The sequence below is a fragment of the Penicillium rubens genome (assembly GCF_028828025.1).
Source record: "Penicillium rubens strain IBT 27055 chromosome Unknown utg000001l_segment0_segment0, whole genome shotgun sequence".
NCBI lineage: Eukaryota > Fungi > Ascomycota > Eurotiomycetes > Eurotiales > Aspergillaceae > Penicillium > Penicillium rubens.
The window spans coordinates 1,030,402-1,053,605 of NW_026890599.1; the positions used below are offsets into that span (position 1 = coordinate 1,030,402).

Consider the following 23,204-nt stretch of genomic DNA (forward strand, 5'->3'; position numbering starts at 1 on the left):
ATTTCGTATTTGGAGCTAATGTGAGTTGGAAGCTATCGATCAGGTACATGTTGTGGCAGTGCGGAGTAGCTCTGACCTCTTATCTACAATATGTAATTTTTGAATCTCCTCCACATAGCTGAGTATCTGCCTATGAAGAGACCATTAGATTGAACACATATTATTTTCCATCTACTTCAATGAGCTATGTCTGTTGTATAGACATGACGAAGTATGTCACCTGGGGTAATATGTCGATATCACGTGGAACCTTATGTTCTGCTATCACCTGATTGCCCAAAGCGGTATCTTGTTTACCATTACCGGAATAGGAAATATGCATCCAGGCACGCGTCTGGGGCCCTGCTGCCTATAAAGCCCCACTTTGTTTGTTTATGTCTTAACTTGTGATCTATAGAATTCTTTTTATAAGCATATCCCTGTGTACATTTTTATTCTGTGAAACATTTCTTTGTTTTGGCTTTAATTGTTCCAATATACTCCCATACTCCCCTGTCCAAGATGGACATCACTCGATCAGGAAGGAAACGGAAGAGCTCTCTCTCAAGTTCAAGAAGCCAGTCACCAGTCTCAAGCCGGACTAGACGGAGCTTGGCAGCGGTGCCAGAAGATGCCAGCTTCAATCAACAGCAAAAGACAGTATCCGTCACACCCAAGAAGTCAAGAAAGAGAGTGCGGTTTTCTGACCCAGGCCCTCGGGTATTGCACGATGAGGATGCCGGGTCGACTGGCTTGACTCCGGCCATGCGTCGAACATCGTTCGAGACAGGATCTGGGGACTGCTCGCCTAGCCGCAAATCCCGACGCAGGTCGGCGCCAACACCACGCTTCCAGCGGTCGTATTACCCGGAGGAGCCGCTTGATGAAACATGCACCGAGCGAAGGATCCAATTTACTCCGCTGCGCCAAATCCTGGATACACGAACACAGAGAAGGATCAGGCGAATCGGGCTGAGCGATGAGATCAATCAGATTGAGCGCGAAAAGCGCGAGACGCGCAAAATGGAAAAGACCATGCGAGCTTTGCTTCAAGAGCGAGATTCCCTAAAAGATGAACTCAGGGCCATGAGACGAGGTGGAATGGGCTTTGAGGACAATTCATTGGCAGAGTCATATTGGATGACACCAGACACACCCAGATCTTGCGAGGAATTATCAGTGGTTTCGAATCATGGCCTGGATGACGCCACTCCATTTTCGAACAGCGAAGGGGAAAGTTTTATGTTCAATGACAGTGCTGTCGTTGTGTCCAGCTCCCCTGATTTCCGTACTCGGAGCCATAATCCACCCGTCACTGATAGCTTGATGCTAGCCGACGAACACCAAACACATAAGTCAGTCGATACGGAGGAATCCGGAATTCACTCCCTGGCTCTTGACCTGGAAGCTGCCAGGCAAGAAAAGAAAGACCTGTTCGACGCATGTCGATTAAGAATCTCAGGGTTCAATGACCCTACGATCAGTAGCCTTTTCCGCCAGTCATCTCCACCGTCGGACTTCTTCGAGAATATTATGAAGATTTTGGAAAATGCTCTGTCTCGTGCGGCAGATGCTGCCGAGGCTCTCGAAGGAGTCACCCAAGAATGCTCCGGCTTAGGATTCTCCGGAGACGGAGTGGACGATGTCATATCCGACATGCGGAACCACTTCCGCTCAGCCCGTCTCGAGCTTGAACGTGCGCTACCTGGTGAAACTGCCAACGTCAGTCTTGGGGACGGCAAAGCAACTCTAAGTGCACTGGTGAGGCGCGTTGAATCACTGGCAAAAGATCTGGGGACAGAGCGCCATTATCATGATGGCTCTCTCGGCCGGGAAAAGGCTCTCCGAGGGCAGTTTGACGCATTACTACACCGGTACGAGACAGCTACAAGAAAAATTGACAGCCTCGAAGATTCAATCGCATCTTCCGCGAGCGATATGCTCCACACGCGGATGCGAATGCAAGAGCTCGAGCGTGAAGGCCAGGAACAGGCTGTTGGGATTGACAGATTAAGCACAGCCCTCGACAAGTATCATTATGAAGTGAAGGGTCTCGAAAGTCTTATTGACAACCTTGAAAAGGAGAACACAGCTACAAAGGAGGACTATACCCGGCAGATATCTAAGCTCAAGAAGCAAGTGGCCCATGAACGCTCAAAACGCCTTTCGGCCGAGGCTACTGCTTCTGAGTCTGAGTCTCGTATCCGGGAACTAGAGGGAACAGTCGAGCACAATCGAATTCGAGCCTGCGACTTGATGGCTCAGGTTGAGCTTCTCGAAAAGGAACATCAAAGAGCCACCGAGAGCCTAGAGCAAAATAGAAGTGAGCTTCAGGCGCACGAAGCAGAGACCGGGACTCTCAATGTTCGCATCTCCGACCTCGCCACTTCATTGCATGGTGCCAAATGTGAAATGCAGCGTCTTCAGAATGTCAACACCGGCCTTGAAGAACAGCTTCAGCTAGAATTCGAAGCTCGAAATGAGCTCCTGGACAAGTGGGCCGCAGATCAAGTGCGATCGTTCGCCCACATGAAGGAGACTATCAACTCGGAACGTCGCAGAGCCAAGGTTCGCGCGGCCAACTGGGAGTTGAAATCGGATGATCTCATGTCAGATGGCACTACAATTGGAGGTGGGAGTGAGCCAATTACTCCCGTTAGCGCCCGATTTGTTGATGTGGAAGTCGGTCGCGGCAAGGACCGGCGACGCATGGATAGCGTTGAGATTTTGGGGGAGGGACTGGATCTTCCCGCATCGGATTTAGCTTAGTTTTTGTATACAGCCTCGCTCTTTTTGTTTATTTATTTTCCTTTGTTTTGGCTCTAATAAAGACCTGTACTCATCTTCTCATTTTCTTTTTTGGGCTTAACATTCAACTGTCTCCAGATGGTACCTGATATTTGCCAGGGCGTTTCAGGGACTCGGAGATACGATTGTTAAACGGGTTGTAATGTGGAGCGTTACCCCGTAACTAGGGCCGATCTTATCCAGAAATAATACAAAGGTTACTATGCTGAGTTGCATTTAATCTATGGACTAACTATCTCCAGATAACAAGAAGCGAGCTCGTATATATTTGCAGGCTGAAAGCCACCGACACCCATGCTCCCCATACCAACTTCACGATGAGACTCAAATCTTCAGTCATTCCTCTCATTGCATGCTGCAGCTCACTTTGCAGTGCCAGAGACCGCATCCTCAAGCATGGTTCCCCTGAATCAGTGGGGCTTCTCGCCGAGCCTCTTCAACAGCTGCCACTAAACTTGAGCCAATACACTATTCCTGCCAACTACGGACCACCTACGCATAATGTGATTCACCCCATCCTGCCAGGAGGCTCCGTCGTCATCGGCCACAAGTCCACCATTGTGAGCGCCTTTGCGTTCGGAAATACGAGTCTGTATGCAGACTCCAATGGCACAATGCTTCCTCCCACAGAATGGAACCCGGCCAAAATGGACACGATATACGATATGGCCAGTCTAACCAAAGTTTTCACTGCGGTAGCCGCATTGCGTGCCATTGACGAGGGCAAGCTAAGCTTGGATAAGAGCGTTGCGTCCTATCTTCCCGAGTTCGCGGCCAACGGGAAGAGCAACGTCACTGTCTTGATGCTGTTGACCCATACAAGTGGCTTCGCTCCAGACCCTCTGCCCGGACTATACGAAGCACCTTACAAGACCATGCAGCAGCGCGTCCGTGCTATCATCGAGCATGAGCTCGAAAATGCTCCTGGATCTACGTACACATACTCAGACCTGAACTTTATGAACCTGCGCTTCTTGCTGGAGAAGGTCACCAAAGTACCATTTGAGGAGTATGTCCATTCATTTACCCGCGAGCTCGGCATGACCAGCACCTTTTTCAACAAGGGGAACAACCAGTCCCCTTCATTCCAGTACTTCGCGCGTATGGCGCCAACAGAGTATCAGATCGAAGTCCTGGGAGACGCCGAGCCTAAACGTCCCCAGCCCGTGCGAGGAACCGTGCATGACGAGAATGCTTGGGCTCTTGGTGGTGTGAGTGGTCACGCCGGTCTCTTTTCGACGGCCGGGGACGTGGCAATCTTCTGTCAAATGATCCTGAACAATGGCACATATGGCGGTAAGCAGATACTAAAACCGGAGACTGTGGACTTGATGTTCACAAATTTTAATACCGCGTTCCCTGGTAATGAGCACAGTATTGGGTTCGAGCTCAACCAGAGCTATTTCTCGGGACCCATGGCCAATATGCTGGCTGGGGGACACACTGGCTTTACTGGTACCACGCTTGTTGTTGACCGTGCGTCGGATACCTTTATGGTCATGCTGGGCCATCGTGTGTATCCGAACCGGAACTGGGCGAGTAACAATATTGTTCGAAAGGCGATAGGCTATTGGGTTGCCCGCTCGCTTGGTCGGGATGTTTCCTTTCCATGATGTTTTGGTCGGGGGTGTCTTGTCAGACAACTATCTAGATAGAGAATGAGACTGCAAACCACAAAGGGGGAAGATGAGCAGAACTTCTGCATAGTTAAATCATGTATTATCCGTGAGGTGCTCAATGACTAACTGTCCTAGACATTATAAACCACGTGGTATATCTCTATCTGCAAAAGAAAACAAACTCCCAAGTAATCCAGACAAACTAAGCAATTGCGCTACTCGCTGGTCATAGCTCTAGCCTGAGGCTCAATATGCTGTTTGTGACCCGGCCGAGCGATAATAGCCCCAAAGAGATTGAAAATGTTATTACAGCGAAGAATCATGCAATAGAACAAGGTAATTCCCGTAACCATAATCTCCTCTTGTGCGGCTCTGTCATCTGCCTTGGGCCCGACGAACTCGATCTTGCCAATTTTGGTGACACCCCAGCAATTGGCAGTGAATTTTGCCACGGGCATCTGCTGCTCATCCACACAGATAAAATCCCAGGTCTTGAACCCGGCATCGCTGGTCCATGTCAATGTGACTGGAGATTCGGTATCGGAGAAATTGAGTGAGCGGTGGGTGTACACCGTCCGCCAGCGTTTCTGGGCTAGAAGGTGGGCCTTCTGTCCTCGTAGCTCGTAGTCGGCGTTGATAGAGACAGCGTTTAGCTTTCCACTGCCGATTACTTCATTATTCGAGGCTTTTTTGAAAACCATGTTGGCTGTGAGGCTGAATGGGGAAAAGTGTATAGTGTATAAGGGGACTGCTTCGGGACTATTGGCGTCGGAGACAATGGCCTTCCATTTCTTCCACGTGAAATCAACTTTAAATGTGGAGCTCTTGGAGGAAGTCTGCATGTATTGTGGAGTATCGGATGAAGCCATTTTGTTTGAGTCGACTGCCGTAAACGGGTCCGTAAAAGTAGAAGAGGTTTTAATGGGCTGAGGAATATCTGCTGAAACCATTTTGTTTTTCTAATCGTTGGAGATTTAGACTACTTATATAGTTCATCTCATCAGCCCGGGCCAAGGCGCAAAGTCTTGGCATCTCCATTTAGGGTTTATCGAGCTAACCTCTTTGGGTGCAATGTACCGCTCCAGCCAATCAAATCCGAGGCTGGGGCCTTTCCGCGGGCTGTGATGTCATTCCCAAATTGGATTTTGGGCCAGCTGAGCAGGGCTGAGTGTTTGCATCCACGAAGTGCGAAGTAGTTGGATAAATCAACAGACTAGAACCCCCCTGGGGAGGTAGCATCCCCGCGTGTACAGCCCAATGTTGGCTGGTTTAAAATGTTATTTTCATTCGTGGAAGATGCATGCTATCTTACCCTAAATCGACGCACTTGAATCTCCTGGGCCAATTGGTAGATCTCAACACTGATAATGTTGGCAAATATTATCCAGAACTCTTCAATACCGGCTATGTCTTTAGTAATTGTTATTCGGACATAGTTGTAGTGAGAACTCTGACACCGAGTTGCCCCTGCTTATCAATACTTGATTATCTTCAAGAACGATGACGTTGTTGGGCGTCAAGCCTATAAAATTAGATTCATCGGCTACACTCCATATAAATTTCAAGCAACAGCTTGTTAAACTGCTTCACTCTTTCGCACAATTCATCAAACTAATATATTATCCACCACAAGCATGGTTAGCCAGGACACCAACGCGCACAAGTACCGCTTGAAGGTAACGGCAGGCGCAGACTACGACCTCAAGACCCATCAAGTCGTACCTGTAAACGGCGAAACAATACGAATTGAAAACGAGCATGCTATCGTAAGTCTCTGTGTACGGGTCCAAAATTACAGAGGTATTACTTCAACTCTCATATCTTCGGTGAAAGAGCGGAGCTCATCGTCAAACAGGCTACCCCGAGAATTCACCATCCACAAGCCCATATTTCGACCACCCTCTCCATAAAAAGGACCTATATTCCATATGTTTCGCAATAACCTTCAAAGAGCCGGTGAACGGCAACAACCTCGTCTTTGGCAATGACTTCGATCACCCAGTCCGCGACATCCTACCTCCAGGGTTCAATGCCGCGCTACGGATTGTCCAGTGGACACTCGACCCTGGCCTAGACGGCGATGTTTACGCTGATAAGCCGTATCTGTACAGCCCGGCATTGGCATCGTGGGACCTGTTCCGCATCGGAGATAAGATGCGGAAATCAGACGAGGTGCCAACGCTCCATGATGAGGTTATTGAAGAAGGTTCTTATAGCGAAGATGCTGCCAATGTGCGTCAGAAGTTCAATATCCCCGAAACAGCCATGGGCCGCAGAAAGCATTTCCAGGACGAGGCGAACAGAAAGGAGTTCGAGTTTGAGCCTGGGAGGATGTATGTTGCTGATTTTGGGAATCCCTATTTGGCATTTGAGGGTCAGTGAAACGCAGTGTTGCTCTTATTGGGGTCGTCAGCTCACCAATCATAATAGATTTCTCTGTCCGTCTTCCTGGATTCAACCTACATATCATGAAGTACGTGGATGAGAGCAACCATGAGCTGCGGTATACGCTCAAGGACATTTCAACCGGACGGGTGTATCTCGCTGTGGTGTTCTCGGTCGTCCTAGGTGAACCGGAAGACGAGAAAGAATATCGCAAGGGTGAACAACGTGATGATAGTCTAGGGAAGTTTGACTGGGAGCCAGAGCCATCGTCTGACGATATTGAGTGATACATCACTCGATTTAACAGATAGATGCGGGTTTTTATAATACAATTAAATGGTTGACAATTCATGCAAGGGAAAACACTAAATTCATCTCTAAGTATCATCTGCAAACTTTGACTTATATATACAAGTTTACTTTTACAGTCTCTTCAGGACATCGTCCAACACCTGCTGGGTGGTAGCCTTTCCGCCCATATCGGGGGTAAGGAATTGGGCAGCATCCAGGTTACCATCGACAGCGGCGTAGATCTGAGCAGCGGCCTTCTCCTCACCCAGGAACTCGAGCATCAGAGCAACACTGCGGATAGTAGCAATGGGGTTGGAGATGCCCTTGCCCTCGATGTCAGGGGCACTGCCGTGGCAGGGCTCACCGATAGCGAAGCCGTCACCAACGTTGGCACTGGGGACGAGACCCAAGCTGCCAACAAGGGCAGCAGCACCGTCGGAGAGGATGTCACCGTAGAGGTTAGGGGCAACAATAACATCGTAGAACTCGGGCTGGCGGAAGAGCTTGTAGACCATGGAGTCGACGATCTGCTCCTCGACGAAGACGGAGGAGAACTTCTCGGCGGAAAGAGCACGGCGCGCGGTCTCACGGAAGAGACCGTCAGTCTGCGAGAGCACGTTGGACTTGTGGGTGATGGTGACCATGGGCTGGTCACGGGTAGAGGTGGGGGAAGCGGCGCGGATGTTCTGGCGGCGGAGCGCAATCTCACCGGCGATGTTGGAGATGCGGAACGAGGCCTTCTCGGAGATACGCTTGATGGCCTCGGCGACCTTGCCGTTAGGGCCCTCGATGGTGCGCTCTTCCTTCACGTACAGGTCCTCAGTGTTCTCACGGACGATGACCAGGTCAATGGGCTTGCCATTGCTGTTGCCGGCGGTAGTCTTAACGGGGCGGACGTTGGCGTACAGGTCGAGCTTCTTGCGCAGAGCGACAATGGGCGATGAGTAGCCGGCCACCTTGGTGCTAGGGGAGCTTTGGAAATTATCAGCCGGAATTTCGCGTGCTAAAACAGTGACGTCGTGGCTTACCTGACAGCACCAAAGAGAGCACCGTCACACTCCTTCTTCAGGGTATCCACAGTCTTGTCGGGCAAAGCGGTTCCGGTCTTCTGGAAGGTCTCGTAGCCAGCATCGAGGTCGACGAAGCTGAACTTGAGGTTCAGGGATGAGGGGAGGGACTCGAGGATCCGACGGCCGGCCTATGTTTCATCAAGCATCATTCAATCAGTGAATTGGCTCGCATATTGATTCTTGAGAGTTACTCACCGGAATGACCTCCCGTCCGATACCGTCTCCGGGGATGAGACCTATAAGATTCCGGCCATGTCAGTCAATTGCCGAGCCACGAGATCGCAAAACAAGGGCGATTGTACCAATGCGAAGTGTCCGGGCAGCAGCCATTTTGATAGACTTTTTTTGAAGAGTTGCTTTCCTGAAATCGACAATCGCCGTCATCGGAGCTTTGCATTTTGTATACGGCGCCGGATTATTGTTGATCCGTCATACTAATCCCGGGGTCCGGAGAAGAGGACTCTTCTAAATCATATTATTTCCAACGCAGATCATGAAACAAGATCTAAAAGCAATATTGTCTGCTTGGCTATTCATTTCAGGAGAAAATGGTACAGTCAGTCGGGAAAATATACCAAGGTTGCGCATGGGGATACTCGGACTACCTAAACGGGTCACTTCTCGCGAAGTTGAATATGGACAACTTTTTGCATGTTCCCTCCCTTCAAGGTTATTTGACGGTCTCACCGAAGTTGAAAATATCCATTTTTATTGTGTTGTTCAATCTTTACAGCCATTCAAGTTCATCTATGCTAAATGCTATATACACTAAACCCAAATGGGTCACTTACCGCGATGTAGATCCACCGGCGTCGAGTATACAAAGTCTTTGACAGAGATTGAGCTCACCCTGAGAGTAGATATTTAAAGTAGACCAAATCGCACTCGATTTATCATGATTTATTCGATTCCTTATTCCACTGTCACCCAAAACTTATTATCAACTCTTTCTTCGAATCTGGGCCTCACCATGCTGTCTCGTTCATCGGATTCTCCAATCTCCACTGGGAAGCGGAACATTGCCATAGCAGAGATTGTCATATATTCCCTCGTCCACATTGCACAGTTTAGCATAAGATGCTTGCAAGAGTGGCGATACTGGCACCACAACAAGAACAAGAGTATCGGACGCTGTGTGTTCTATTCTTGGTGGAGTATGGTTGGTCTTCTGTCACAGAGCAAGTGGAAGACATTCCGCCAATTTGGAAGATATGGTCATTGAAATCCTTCACAGTTCGCATACCGGGCTCGGCTCTGGTGCTTTCCAGCTCACACCCGGATAAGCCAATGCTCATTGCTGAATCCATCTTGCAAAGCGTGGGTCTTTCGCCCCTCTTGTTTGAGGTCAGCTTGATCTTATTGCGATGGTATGTTGAGAACTCCATTAGCCCTGGGAGTCTTTCTTGTTTTGGAGAAAAGAAAATCACATGCTGACGATTTTTCTCCGAATAGTGGACAATCCGGAGAAACAGGTCCTGCGAATTCGAAATGGACCAAGCTAATCCGGTTTGCTCTGCATTTCTTCCGCTTTCCGATATTCATCGCCATCACGCTAGCAGTGGTGAGCGGATGTATCAACATGCGCACATTGGGAGAAGCTGGATCTATTGTTCTTGTTGTCACATTCGCCTATGTATGCGGTCTTGTTGGTTGGCTTGCAATAAAATCGCGGTCGATTCTTCCTGAGTCCGGTCACCATGCCGTGTTTTTAACGCTGTTGACTCTATCCAGGACAAGCTTGTCCATACTTGTCGCATTTCACACAGCCAGGAAGTCTTTGATCGCACTATAGCGTTATCAATATGACACGGACTATTTAACCGGACTTGATGTAAATACTCAACCCACCTTGATTCGGCGTTTAACGCAGAGTAGGCAGCCATTGCTCCGGGGCACGCCAACCATTGTGAATCATAAGTTCATAACAATGTAAAGAAACTAAGGGAGTTGGAGAAGCCTCGTGTAGGATCTGGGGCCATCACGTGTTCTGATCGGGCAAGTCCCGGGATTCCAAGGTTCTCTCATTGGTTGAAAGGCAGAGTATATCCATGGGTCCAAAGGATAATTGACCATTTGCCTTGAATCAGAAGTAAACATGCCATAGTTATACTGTCGAAAGACGGCATATTCCAATCTATCTTCCAACTTGTATTCGATGACTAGTATTACCTTCATAGAACTTCCTCTAAAGCCAGGTGTTATACTTAACGATACATGGCTTAGCTATTAGACATATATATATCTAGACATATATAGGCACTCAAGCCACTGAAGTTTCGCAAATAGAGCCCAAACTGGGGAAGTCCAGTTCGGATAGATGAGTGTTGATGTTCTGCCTCAGGCACAAGCTGCCCCTTACTGGAGATCCACTTGGAAAGGTGTCCAGATACCATGTTTCAAACCTCACAGGGGGTTTCAGTACTCCGTACGGAGTACGGTAAAATTAATTAGACCCATCAAGGATGGAATCACCTGTCACATAGAAATGAAAGCCCCTGAGACAAGGAGTACTGTATGGAGTACGGAGCACAACGTAAGGCGTTGGCCTATTGGACGCGCTAGCCTTAACTAGCGTGTATGTATGTAATAGTTTCTGGATCGGCCCTTCTTCACACCCTGTGTCCTCTTGTCTCATACCAATTCTCTATCCGACTTTGACGCGTTGGATCTGAACCCTCCTGGGAACATGCAGTGGGATCTGCCTGTATCCGATTAGACGTCACAACAATCCCGTTTTGTCCTGATTTCAGGAGCACCCCTGTGCTCTGCATACGCGTTACCAGATTCCCCTCGATTGCCGACACGCCCTTGTTCGCCTGACGTACCCTCAGCGATAATGTCCGATAACAATCCCCATCACCCTGGGGTGCGCAGCTTGCTAGCCAAGTTTGAAGGCCAAAGCCCCATCGCCTCTCCGCCGTCTCGTGGCCGATCCCCAACTGCTTCAGACTCGTCAGGGACAGTTCGACAGCTGTCCAAGGTCCGAGCTAGCTTTGTCGCTGTAGATGGGGTCATTCAGTCGAATCCTGCTTCGCCATTGAGGAAAACAAGTGGGCGCAGCGATAGCCCTGGAATGTTTGGACCGAAGATCAATTCGGGAGATGCGGAGTCGGGCCGGCAGGGTATGATCTCCCCCACCCCCGTCAGTCGCCTGGACCACACACAGAACGCGACTCTGGGACAGATAATGGCTGAGGCTCGACCGGAGGAAGCCTCTGAAACCAAGAATGGAAAGAGTCAAGCTGCCAAGGAGGAACCAGCGCGCATTGAGACCGAAACGCGGTCGCGAAACACTCCGCCGAAACAGACAGAGGAGCCCACCGCCACGGATACCAAGTCTACAGGCTCCGACACTCCCTCGCAAAAGTCAGATTCATCAGTAGTGATTAAGAAGAAGCCTTCTTCTGTTGGGTCTGCCCGCAATGCAGCGAGCAAGTCCGCGCCCACTACTGCAGCTTCAACTGGTGCGAAGCCTGCTGCCCACAATACAAGCTCCAAGCCCACAGCTCGCGAAGTGGCTAAAGAGCGCACCAACTCTTTGGCCCACAAACCGAGCCGTGTCTCATTGAATCCCAAGACAACAACACGGCCAACCCGCGGCTCAGCACCGGCACAAGATTCTTCAAAGCCACATGCCGCAGGTGCATCCAGCAGGCCAGGAGTGAAATCCCCACCCAAACCTGCCCGTGTACCCGGCTCGATGAATACGTCAAACCAAGCATCCGCTGCTAAGCCAGGAAGCACAGGGGCTTCGAGCACGCGCACTACTACCAATACATCAACCCTCACAAGAAAGCCTTCGTCCCTCAAAAGCGCAACTGGGGGTCCGTCGCGTGCCACTACTCCTAGTACCAGCATCCGCAGACAATCTTCTCGCCCTTCGTTGCCTGCTCAAGCAGCCAATGACACAACCACTAAACCGGTCAATGAAGGTTTCCTCGCGAGAATGATGCGGCCTACTGCTAGCTCTGCGAACAAGTCCCATCTCCAGGAAAAGACTGATGCGAAGCCTGTCACCAGGTCAACCTCTGTTTCCAAGGCCCCCAGGCAGTCAACTGGGAGGGTGCCAGACCGTAGTGTTCACCAGGTGAAGCCTAATAGCACTGCCCTTCGACCTCAGAGTCAGAAATCCCGGGCTCAGAACAAAGAACCTGCGCCGCAGAAAGATGAGCTTAAGCCCTCCCAGAAGAAACAGGAAAGTGAGAAAGAGAACATTGTGAAGCCTATCACAGCCATTGCGAAGGAGCCTACGACGGTGGAACCCGCTGCAGTTGCGGCTGTGGAACAGCCCGAGACTGCTTCCAAGCCAGTTGAGACCGCTTCCCCTGCTCAGGTTGAGGAGCCTACGCCGGAAGTTGCTGTCGCGTCTCCTGAGCCAACCGAGAAGTTGATTGAGGTGCCTGAGCCGATCATCGAGGAGACAGTGACTGAGAGCTCCTCTGACCCTGTCCCAGTTGAGGATGCTACGGAGGTGCGGGCTGAGCCTATCGATTCAAACGACGCCCAGGCTTCAGCAAAGGCTGAGGTGGATGCTCCCGTTGAGGCCCCTGTTGAGCCTATCGTCGGAGATGCCGAGGAGAAAGCTGCCGAGGAGAAAGCTGCCGAGGAGAAGGCTGCTGAGACCACCACCGCAACCGAAGAGATTACCGCAGAGCCCGTGGCAATCCCGACGGCTGACGATCAGGTGAATGTCGATGAGAAGCAAGAGGTCTCGGTGCCCGAACCAGAAGTGCTCGAGACTCCCAAATCAGAGACCAAGGCCGAGGTCCCCGAAAAAGATGATGTGTCGGTGAAGGAGGCTACTACCCCTGAAACTTTGGCAGAGCCCGCAGAGGAGAAACCCGCTGAGGACAAGTCCACTGATGGGCCTGTCCCTGATGCGCAGCCCGCAACTGAAGCTGAGTCGACCAATGTCGCCATCGATATTGCTAGTCTGGCATTGAACTAGACGCTCGGTATCAGAACTGCACCGCGTTTGTCTGAAATGGATTTCGCTGGCCCATCTCCGCTTCTGGTAAATCTTGGAACAACATTTTAATCTTCTCTGGTCATACTCTTCACTATTGTCTTCTATCTCACCAAGTGTGAGCCTCTTTCCATCTATCAAGGCTTACCCTCAACCTTTTCACCATCCATTCTGCCGTGTCTCTTTCTTACTCTATGCTAGCACTTTTTACATCTATCAGTGTTTTGGGTTGTCTTATTCTTTTTTTATCTCTTGCATACTCTGTACCAATTTCGTGAGCATATTATTCTTAGCGCTTAGGGGCATTATCCAATTTAGCATCTTGATTTATCAATATAGCGGGGCTCAAAGCTTTCATACTTCGATTTCTCTGTTCGTATATAGTAAGCACTTCATTTTCTCATCAAATCGAGAAGCTAAAAGATCTTCTTATGCTGGTCTCCATAGTACTGTTCAGCAGCCGGCCTGGTAATAATGTGATCATGACCAGCAGAGATCTCTAACAAGGACACGAAATCTCAAACTCCCACCCAAAAAATAAGACGCTCAAAGTTTCCTCTCGAGCTTCTTCAGGAACCTATTCATACCACCTTCCAATCGCTCTGCTCTATCCTCCAATTTCCTCGGCCGCTGTCCAGGATTCTTCATGGCCTTCTGTGCATATTTCTGATAGTGAGAGCTAGCCTCCACTTCAGTGGGTCTATACAACTGGCTATGGATATCATACTCAGAGCCAGCACGCTGGTGCTGCTGCTGCTGCGCCTGAGTCTGGTCATACGAATGGTTCGAGAACCCGCCTATCGGCACCGCCGCCCCAGTCTGATACTGGGCCGGCGCCTGGGCTTGGGCACCCCCATAGGCATGCTGATCATATAGATGGGCATTAGGATCCTGCGGCGGCGGAGCAAAGGACATTGAACCTTGCCGGCTTGCGCTGTACTGTTGAGGTCCCTGCCCGCCGACGAACGGCTGCGAGTATGAAGGGACAGGCATTCCGGGACTGTGGACTGAGGATCGGGCAGTGGGGAAAGTGCTTGAATGTTGTAGTCCCGCACTCGGCGGAGGGGAGGCGAATGTCGGCGGTGCTGCGACTGGAGGGCCTGCGTATTGCAAACCCGGTGTTGACGGGGGCGGTGATGCAAGTCCGCCGACACCTGCGCCCCCCATCATTTGGTGCGGGGGTGTATATGGCATGCCGTTGTCGGCTGCCACAGCGGCTGCAAGGCCAGTGCCGCCCATCCCGTCCTCTGGCGGCGGGGTCTTCTCGCGGTGTTGGATTGGCTCTGGGGCGGCTGGGGCAGCTGGATTGTATGGGAGCGGGGCGAAGCTAGCTGGGTCTTTCTTTTCCTCGGCGGGTGTAGAACCAGCGCTTAATCGTTGATCAGCCGGAGGTCCGCTTGGTGGGGGCGGGGGGAAGCTGCTGGTTTGTGGCGGGGCCTGTGGCACTGGTGCCGCTGTGCTTGTTGGCTCAGATTGCGAGTTGCGAGTTTGACCATTCTGGTAGGCAGGGTCGGAGACTGCAACGGCCTCGAGTTGCTGGACTACAGAGCTCATAGTTTGTTGTTGCTGCGGAGCTGGCTCTCGGTCTGTCTCCACCTGGCCATTGGATAGAAGCCGGATGACAGTGTCCAGAAATTCGGTTGCATCTTCTTGGGTCCAGAAGTAGATATCCAAGGTATGCAGGCGAGGGAAATCGCGGATTTCCTTGGGATCATCGCGTGGGTCTCCGCTAGGCAGACGCCACTCTCGTTGAAGAGTATCTTGTCCATATTGCTGTTGGGGCGAGCCCGTCTGTGCATCAACCGTTAATGTACAGAGTGTCGGGAACTGAGCAGAGTGTCGTATATGAACATTGCTCAAGCCTCCACAGAATGCATCCTGCTCGGGTGAACCGGGGTTATTGGCAATTTCCATCCGGGCCTTGTTCTGAAAAGCATCATGGTAAATATAAACGTAGGAGCCTTTATCAAAGCGGTGGTGATGTGGTGAAGGTCTTCGGGTTGGCTCCGCGAAGTAGTAGTGGATATCCGCAAAACTATCCTGGCTATTAGACACAATTCAAGGACTGCTTCTTATCGACCTGCGGGGAAGTCAGCTCAACTCACACAGTCACAAGGCGCTCTTCGCCCGCTGATGGTGGCATGTCTGACAATTCAAAGTACGAAATGCAAGTATACAACGATAGCAGCTAGTAAAGGGGAAAGGAAAAAGAGGAACTTACGTTTATTATTTATATCTTGGACTGAGGGGTATTCAACCTGTGAGACGCCAGCATCAACCGCTATGCAAGCTGGGCGCTTAGAAGATGCATGGATGTGATGTGATAGGACGGTACTAGTACCTGCTAATCACACACCTCCGCTACGGGCAAGAAAGTACCGGGTACCTGGACAAGGCCGCGACCCGGAAGTACAGTTTATCCGAAAATTTCCATCCCAAATCATCGCATCTTCAAGTCGCTACAACACCTCCTGCCGTGTCTTTGATTCCCCAGACAATTGCAGTCCATTGTGGTCCTTCTCGGTCTTTGCGTTCGTGCATCCGGGATCCCTGTCATTCTTCCTCTTCCGAAATTGATCAATTCCACCACTCTCTTTCCTCTCCGAACGGCCTCCGGTAGAGCTTAATTGCTACCGTCGCGAAATCAAAATGTCTCTCGTCAACCTTTCCGCTGTCTGCGCCCACCTGAACAATGCCACCAAGGCCCGTCTTGCTCTCACCTCTATCCCTAACAGCAACCTCCACCTGAAGCTCTCCCTCGCCCTCCAAAACTCCGGCTACATCTCCTCCGTGGCCCGCGGAGGCCCGACTCCTCCTCCGGCCCATAGCATTCTCGGTTACCCTGCAGTCAACGATGAGGTCGAAGGCATTGAGCCAATAACCCGCGATAACGTCGCATCAAGGCGGCTGTGGCTGGGCCTGAAGTACTGGCAGAACGAGTCCGTCCTGGGCAAGATCAAGATGGTCAGCAAGCCTACCCGACGGATCAATATTGATGTAGAGGGACTGCGCCGAGTTGTGCGTGGTGAGGAATCCGGGTTTGTGGCCGGAATTCGCTCGCCGGGTGAGAGTCTGTACCTCTCCACAGACCGCGGGATTCTAGAGGCTCGCGAGTGTGTTGAGAAAAAGCTTGGTGGGCTGGTCTTGTGCCGCGTGCTATAAGTCTGACATTGGTCTTGTGGCTTATCTCTGATTTGGGGAGCTCCCCACCGGGGAAATTGTCTTCTGTTCTTGCATTTACTTTGGAGTTTGTTGGTTAGTCGCAGCGCTTTCTCTTTTCGAGATTAGTCTTTTTGTGACTGTTGGGATAATACCTAGGTCAAGGATCTGTATATTAGATGTCTGCGTATCTCGCATTCTGTGCTCTGCTGGTGATTTTGCAGCTGTCCTCAATGTGACACAGTGTATAGATTATGACTTGAAATATGTCCGTACTCATGGATGTGCTTAATAGTAGTAACCTTGGAACCTCCAGGGCTGGAACCCTTGTCAGGCTTGTTTCATAGTTATATTCATGCCTCACTTTCCAGACTTCCAAGGCTAAGGCTATGAAGCTAAATAGTCTTGCAAATGGCGAGGGCCAAACCATGCGCAAGAATAGTAGGCCGCTTATACTTGCTGTGCCCTTGGCTGGTGTAATCTAATACTCCGATTCATGCTAGGAAACATAACTAGGTACAAAAAAAAATACGCGCGTTTGCTCCGGAGGTCATGATCCATCCTTCAAGCAACTCCTGGTCTTTCTGTCTGATCTTGCTGGAGAATCCCCATAGATGGGAAGCTTTTTGGATCAGACTGAGCCCCTTTTGATTGCTTGTTTGTTAGGTCAGGCCCCTACAAAAGGCGTTCCACTTAGTAAATTCAATGCATCGGTTTCTTCTTCTGGATTTCCAGTGCTTAGTTGCAGTGCTAGTTTCCTAGCCTCAACTGGCTATGAGGTCCTCGCTTTTCCCCCTTTTTCATCAAGACCTAACAATATCTAGTCTTTTTTTTACATTGAGAATAGCACTATAAAGTGTTATATCTCGCTTCAGATCTGAGTATCTCCCTATGACGGACCACCCTCTCGTTCATCAATGGGAATAGTACGTTGCTATCCTATCATTTATCTTACGAATAGCATCTTATACTGAGAGCTCTCTTACTTGATATTCATCTTATTATCACTTTGGCTATCCGATCAATAGCCTCACCAGATCTGTCTTTTGAGATATCCTTCTCTTCAACTTCGTTCTTCTTACACCACCTCACTTACTCCAGATCATCTGTTTTTTTGCGATATCTTCCTTCTTCTTATATCACCTCATTTACTCCAGATCATCTTGTCCTCTGAAGATCTTGCCCCCTAACACATCCAGTGGTCTTACCTAAGGCGTAGGACTGCGCCATGGCTACACCTCAAAGCGCTGAACGAGCGTGATCCGATACTATTGGCGATGTCCACATCAACGAGACAGCACCACCACCAGAAGAGATTTCCCGCCGCGCCAAGCACCTCCATACAGACACTGTCCACGATATGCTCACACAAGCAGCGCAAATTCAGGCCCGACGTTATGAGTATGGTGGACGATGCCATCGGGAGAAAGAGCAAAATCGCTTCCTCGCTTCAACCATTATGCGCGTTTAGTCTTCGCATAGATTTCTCTCATTTCAGGGTTCCCGCGTGGACCCACGACCCAGACGACCTCTCGTCAAGACCCCTCAGCGAACCGGCAAAGACACCTACTCATTTGTTCTATCGAGACACTGTCTCTTGGCATCCTCCTACGCCTCGTCCTGCACGTCGGGGGCACGAGCGCTCACTTTCGGCTATCTTCCAAGCTGCGCATATCTCCGAGTTGCTTTCTAAAGGCGCACTGCATGGATAACTATAATTCTTTAGCTTAGCACGTCTATATATCCCCCGGAGGTTCGGGAACAAGGGCTTCGCCCTCGTTCCTCTGGACGTTAAATACAACAACACCAACAATGGAGTTCTCTCGGTGCCTCGTTGGAGCTGGCCCAGGAGGTGGCTGATATCATCGAATCGATCAGGAAACAGTGTGGACCTGTTACAACTTGCCCCTGGACTGGCGAGTTACACACTAGGCCAAAAAGACCACTATATATAAGCGTTACGCTCAGATATTCCAGGCTCCTATATATATAGTGCGTGTCATGACAGGACCATCCACAAACTCTGCGACACGCTCCGATGGACTCTAGGTTCGGCCACCTCTTACGACAATGGGTTAAAGCACAGAAAAAAGACCCACCTCAATAATATCAATGGCAAGACGGACGCCTACAAGTATGCTATGTCCTTAGTGTGATTTGAACTTAGTCTAACATGGAATACAGTACAGGTCGAAGAAGACCGGGCGGCCGGATCACTTCAGACTTGCACAGGGGGACAATCCCCACACTGTGACATTTGTCGGTTTTTTACATGTACCTGATGACAGATTGCAAACGAAGAAGCAGGTAAGATACTTTCGGATGCTGTGCATCATAACGGAGGTGGTATATACCACGCTCCTTGGAGGGTACGTAGAAAATGGGGGCAACGACTTGGTCCAATACCGGGAAGCATGTCCGTATGGGCTCCCTGCGGAGGTCTGCTTCGATGGGCGTTAATTGTGACTAATACACCCGACAGCCTGACACTGGAAGACCCAGGGGTGCTCTGGTACCAGCACTATATAGGGTCTTTCGAGCAATTAAAATGATATATTTCCATTTGCTTTCTGATATAAGTAGTCTCATGTAAATCTCTTGCAAGTAGGAGAGTCCCCGAGCGAAGAAGATCTGAACCAAAGAAGAGGAAATCTAGAAAGGATAGTCCGACGAATGGGAGACCAAAGAAAAAGCGAAAGAAGGAGAACAAGTAGAAGAGGCAGAGAAAACCCGAGGCGAAGCTTCTTAGAGGGAAACATCGCCTTGGAAATCAAGATGCGCATCTAACACAATATGCCAATTTTGCATAGAGCAAGTCGGAAAACCTCGGCCATCAATAAATACTCGAACTAGTCGGGCTAAGGAAATGCAAGACAAAAGCCCACTCAAGAGGCAGTGTCACGGGTGTATAACCGTTATCATCCAGTCTGAATAAGCTAGATCAGTCGAAATCCGTTCTTCGCGACGATCTCCTCCACCGGCGTGGTTTTGACATGGCGCCCGGGAGCATCTGTGAACTGCACGTCGCCCTCTGAGGTGCGGCTGGCGGGCAAGTCTTGGAGGAAGTTAACTGGTAGCACCCCTACCCCCACACTTTGCTCGATTGTGCGCTGGAAGCGACACCTGGATAAATACTATAAGGAACTAATAATCGAATCGAACTCGATCATAGAGGAGGAGACGATCTTGAAGGAATTTCGAATAGAAATGGGATAGCGAAGATAACTCGCTCTCTTCTTCTCGCGGTCGTAGAGGACGTACTAGTTGTGGGAATGACGACCGGAAGCCATTTTCGAAAGACGGGGACAAGAATGAAGTTATAAAGAAACTGTTGGATCCTACAGCGTAGGGGCCAAGAAAGCAGAGAGGAGAGAGTTGTATTAGGAGAAACGGAAGCTACCTAGGTAGGTACCTAGGTAGCTCCTACAACTATCTACAATATAGACTACGAAGGATCCATGCCTGGACCCACTTGTAGACACCACAGGAACCTAAGAAGCAGCTACGTAGAGCTTTCTTTCTTTCTTTTTTTTTTTTGCCGATATCTTCCTTCTTCTTGCATCACCTCATTTACTCCAGAGCATCTTGTCCTCTGAAGATCTTACCCCCTGGCACATCCAGTGGTCGTACTACCTAGCCATGGCTACACCTCAACGCGCTAAACGAGCGCGATCCAATACTATTGGCGATGTCCACATCAATGAGACAGCAGCGCCGCCAGAAGAGATTTCCCGCCGCATTAAACACCTCGACCCAGACACTGTCGACAATATTCTCACGCAAGCAGCGCAAATTCATCCCGACGTTATGAGCATGGTGGACGATGCCATTCGCGTCATCCGGGAGAAAGAGCAAAATCGCGTTCTCAGCTTCGACCATTATTCGAGTTCAGTCTGGAAATCGATTAATGTCACTTATCGCTCCATGCGCGGTGGAGCGCAGTACGATGTCTCGTTCGAGGTGGCCCAGGAGGTCGTTGGTACCATCAAATCGATCACGGAACAGTGTGGACCACTCACGAACCCTCGAACACGCTTTAATGGGCTCTCTGTTCTACGCAAAATTGGCAAGACAATTGCTCTTTCTTCCAACGATACAGTGGGCCATGAAGTGCAAAAGCGTTTCCAATGGGATGCCTGTCTTGTGACAGGGATGTTGGAAATCCTCGATTCTATGACTGCGGATGAAGTCCGAGCGATCAGAGAGGATGAGTCGAGACCGGAGGCATTGTGGCCAAAGTTACAGGAATTGGAAGAGCTGTCCCACGATTATTGTATTCATCCTGGACTAGTAGACGTGTTGAACCGGGTGGAATCCGATGGCTATGAGGATGAAGAAGGGGACGAAGAGGGATACGAAGAGGAATATGAAGAGGGCGATGAAGAGGGATATGAAGAGGAATATGAAGAGGGCGATGAAGAGGGATACGAGAACGAGGTCGAGGAAAATGACCTTGGGGAAGCACAACCATGAGCGTCGTCTTTGGGATTGAACTAGTTAAGACTGTTAGGCAAAAACAAGAACCAACTTCGAATCTAAATGACTTAAGCAAGGACTGGTCATTTTAGTCTCTCTCTTTTTATTATGTCCAGTATTATTTGAGGTGTTCTCAGATACAGTACTGTTTTATGTCCTATGTAGTTGTGATGTCGCACAGTTTCGTTTACCCGGACCTTCTTCCCCCACAAACCCTTTTCGTTTACTCTCAACCACCGGGGCAACTCCCACAATGACTGACTCAGCCAAAAAGATCCTCATATCTGGTGGCACGGGCTTTGTGGGCTCGGCCATAGTACGTGCTCTTGCAGAAAAACACCCAAACTTTGTCATCGACGTCATCGACCAAAGTCCCCCACGACCCGAGCATGTCCTGCCCGAGAGAACTACGTACATGCAGGCGGATATCACTTCAACTGAAACATTAACCAAAGCATTTGAGGCTGTGAAGCCAGATATCGTTGTCCACGCTGCTGGAATTGTCCCAGACCTCGCCGAACGGTGGGGTCGCCGACTGGAACAGGAGGTATGGAAGATCAACTTTGAAGGCACACAGAATATGCTGGATGTTTCCAAGCACAGCGGGGTTGGAGCCTTCATATACACAAGCACTTGTTGTGTAGTGATCGACGATACGCGTACCGATCATCTTAACATCAATGAAGACCGGCCCTTGTCATTCAGGTCAACCATTTATGGAGAGTCCAAGGTTTGAACTACTAATCCCCAATTAACAGGGTACTCAAATTGACAGCAAACAAGTTACTAACACACTTCCGTGGTATGTAGGCTGCTGCAGAAGCACTCGTTCTAAAGACCTCGAGCAGCAAGATGCTGACATGTGCCCTCCGGCCATCGGTGCTCTGCGGACCAGGAGACTACCAGCTAGTACCATCTATTCACGCATGCATCGCCAAAGGTGAAACCCCTTTTTTAATCGGAAATGGCCTCAACCTGTGGGATGTCACCTACGTCGACAATGTCGCCGACGCTCACGTCCTGGCCATAGAGAATCTGTTGACGTCTCGCACCGCTGCAGGAGAGGCCTTTTTCATTCAGAATAACGAACCTATCGTCTTCCGTGATTCCTGCCTGGCAATCTGGGCGCATTTTGGGCACGTCCCACCTTTCGAAATGCATATTCCAAAGAGTCTGGCTTACTTCGCCGGGCTGGCGTGTGAGACTGTCACCTGGTTGATGGGAACAACGACAACTTTGAGCCGTGGAAGTGTACGGGATGCATGTGCCACTCGATATGCTAGTGGTAACAAGGCTAAGGAGATTCTGGGGTACGAGGCGCGCATTGGCATCGAAGAAGCCATCCGTTTGAGTTGCGAGGTAAGCAGATATCACAAGCCCAACTTTTTCTATTGCCGTACTCACCGGGGCTAAATCCAGGATTATGCTTCTCGTCTCGGAGTCAAATTACCAATGTTCAATAGTGGAAGCCGGCAAAAACAGTAACATGTCACGTTGATGGAGAACCACATAGAATCCCCGGCTCCCCGGCACATGCTGATACTCCGATGGCCATGATTTTCCGGGTCTGAGAAGTGCTCCTTATCCTGAATTATTTTATCATACCTTCCATGTCCTTCTACGGTGTTATTGATAGTAATAATCCTAGGCAACCACGACCTTGGAAAGCATCGACATTGGGCTTCTTGTTGGGCTGCAAGGGTAGATCGTATGCCATTGGAACAGTTGAGCTCTCCACATTTGAAAACTTTATGATGTCGGATTATCTCTTTGTTTCACCCAGATCTCCAGAAGAGTCTCCAGAAGAGAGACATGGCCCATGCGGCTTATTGCATTGGGGCCCAAAATAGCCCGAGTGCCCAACGCGGCTTAAGTGCACCCGTCACGGGATTTACATGTTACATCTACCTCAGCTCATCTTTACATTCCTTCCAGGACCTTCGAGGGCGCAGATCACATCTTCTATCTGCTCATTTGGGTATCCATAGCTCAACGATTTCCAAGTCCAGAACCCCGGTCCTTGCGTTTCCTACCCAACCCCAGCCTTGCTGCCCGAGGCATTGCCCCAATACAATTATCGAACCAGAATGAAGGTGGTACGGCACTCAGTGTGCTAGTGCTCCTCCCTTAATTCATGAAAACCGGGGCTTTGGATGCAATGTTTGCCGTGCGGCTTCATGCCATGCACCCACAGAGGCTTCGCACGGCGCCTCGACTGCCAACAGGCTTTACACACCGGTTCTATTCTTGATCAATCGAGATCTTCCAACTTACACAGCACGGACGGGTAATATCCTGTTACACCATTGGTTTTCTTGAAACAAACAATGCCCAGGCAATACAGGCCTCGTCTCCATAGATTTTATCTCCACCAACGCCACTGGCCTAAAGGCCTCTAGCGCGGCTCTCAATCCAGTTACGCTGCCGTTGCATAACATGGGTGGGCTCCGA

General features: G+C 50.0%; 12 protein-coding genes across 12 annotated transcripts; 8 read left to right on the forward strand and 4 right to left on the reverse strand.

Annotated features, from left to right (window-relative positions):
* Positions 1-501: 501 nt before the first annotated feature.
* On the forward strand, positions 502-2,748 carry N7525_000419 (uncharacterized protein; the record flags this gene model as incomplete). Its single annotated transcript, XM_002562374.1, has 1 exon — positions 502-2,748. The coding sequence occupies one exon, from the start codon at positions 502-504 to the stop codon at positions 2,746-2,748; it is 2,247 nt and encodes a 748-aa protein (XP_002562420.1).
* A 356-nt stretch (positions 2,749-3,104) lies between these two features.
* N7525_000420 (serine hydrolase domain-containing protein) lies at positions 3,105-4,400 on the forward strand (the record flags this gene model as incomplete). Its single annotated transcript, XM_002562373.1, has 1 exon — positions 3,105-4,400. One exon carries the CDS (start codon positions 3,105-3,107, stop codon positions 4,398-4,400), a length of 1,296 nt encoding a protein of 431 aa, XP_002562419.1.
* A 221-nt stretch (positions 4,401-4,621) lies between these two features.
* Positions 4,622-5,356, reverse strand: N7525_000421 (uncharacterized protein; the record flags this gene model as incomplete). Its single annotated transcript, XM_002562372.1, has 1 exon — positions 4,622-5,356. One exon carries the CDS (start codon positions 5,354-5,356, stop codon positions 4,622-4,624), a length of 735 nt encoding a protein of 244 aa, XP_002562418.1.
* Positions 5,357-6,040: 684 nt separating this feature from the next.
* Positions 6,041-7,078, forward strand: N7525_000422 (DUF1769 domain-containing protein; the record flags this gene model as incomplete). Its single annotated transcript, XM_002562371.1, has 3 exons — positions 6,041-6,172; positions 6,240-6,780; positions 6,837-7,078. 3 exons carry the CDS (start codon positions 6,041-6,043, stop codon positions 7,076-7,078), a joined length of 915 nt encoding a protein of 304 aa, XP_002562417.1.
* A 135-nt stretch (positions 7,079-7,213) lies between these two features.
* lysB (homoisocitrate dehydrogenase lysB) lies at positions 7,214-8,482 on the reverse strand (the record flags this gene model as incomplete). The annotated part of the gene is made up of 4 exons (XM_002562370.1): positions 7,214-8,054; positions 8,111-8,280; positions 8,348-8,388; positions 8,455-8,482. 4 exons carry the CDS (start codon positions 8,480-8,482, stop codon positions 7,214-7,216), a joined length of 1,080 nt encoding a protein of 359 aa, XP_002562416.1.
* A 747-nt stretch (positions 8,483-9,229) lies between these two features.
* On the forward strand, positions 9,230-9,944 carry N7525_000424 (uncharacterized protein; the record flags this gene model as incomplete). Its single annotated transcript, XM_061211563.1, has 2 exons — positions 9,230-9,519; positions 9,605-9,944. The coding sequence occupies 2 exons, from the start codon at positions 9,230-9,232 to the stop codon at positions 9,942-9,944; spliced, it is 630 nt and encodes a 209-aa protein (XP_061070789.1).
* A 1,044-nt stretch (positions 9,945-10,988) lies between these two features.
* N7525_000425 (uncharacterized protein) lies at positions 10,989-13,100 on the forward strand (the record flags this gene model as incomplete). The annotated part of the gene is made up of 1 exon (XM_002562368.1): positions 10,989-13,100. The coding sequence occupies one exon, from the start codon at positions 10,989-10,991 to the stop codon at positions 13,098-13,100; it is 2,112 nt and encodes a 703-aa protein (XP_002562414.1).
* Positions 13,101-13,664: 564 nt separating this feature from the next.
* N7525_000426 (uncharacterized protein) lies at positions 13,665-15,261 on the reverse strand (the record flags this gene model as incomplete). Its single annotated transcript, XM_061211564.1, has 2 exons — positions 13,665-15,162; positions 15,224-15,261. The coding sequence occupies 2 exons, from the start codon at positions 15,259-15,261 to the stop codon at positions 13,665-13,667; spliced, it is 1,536 nt and encodes a 511-aa protein (XP_061070790.1).
* A 506-nt stretch (positions 15,262-15,767) lies between these two features.
* Positions 15,768-16,280, forward strand: N7525_000427 (mitochondrial 37S ribosomal protein uS8m; the record flags this gene model as incomplete). The annotated part of the gene is made up of 1 exon (XM_061211565.1): positions 15,768-16,280. One exon carries the CDS (start codon positions 15,768-15,770, stop codon positions 16,278-16,280), a length of 513 nt encoding a protein of 170 aa, XP_061070791.1.
* Positions 16,281-19,213: 2,933 nt separating this feature from the next.
* On the reverse strand, positions 19,214-19,447 carry N7525_000428 (uncharacterized protein; the record flags this gene model as incomplete). The annotated part of the gene is made up of 2 exons (XM_061211566.1): positions 19,214-19,400; positions 19,440-19,447. The coding sequence occupies 2 exons, from the start codon at positions 19,445-19,447 to the stop codon at positions 19,214-19,216; spliced, it is 195 nt and encodes a 64-aa protein (XP_061070792.1).
* Positions 19,448-19,916: 469 nt separating this feature from the next.
* Positions 19,917-20,750, forward strand: N7525_000429 (uncharacterized protein; the record flags this gene model as incomplete). The annotated part of the gene is made up of 1 exon (XM_002562364.1): positions 19,917-20,750. The coding sequence occupies one exon, from the start codon at positions 19,917-19,919 to the stop codon at positions 20,748-20,750; it is 834 nt and encodes a 277-aa protein (XP_002562410.1).
* A 256-nt stretch (positions 20,751-21,006) lies between these two features.
* On the forward strand, positions 21,007-22,238 carry N7525_000430 (uncharacterized protein; the record flags this gene model as incomplete). Its single annotated transcript, XM_002562363.2, has 3 exons — positions 21,007-21,483; positions 21,564-22,112; positions 22,173-22,238. The coding sequence occupies 3 exons, from the start codon at positions 21,007-21,009 to the stop codon at positions 22,236-22,238; spliced, it is 1,092 nt and encodes a 363-aa protein (XP_002562409.2).
* Positions 22,239-23,204: the final 966 nt, after the last annotated feature.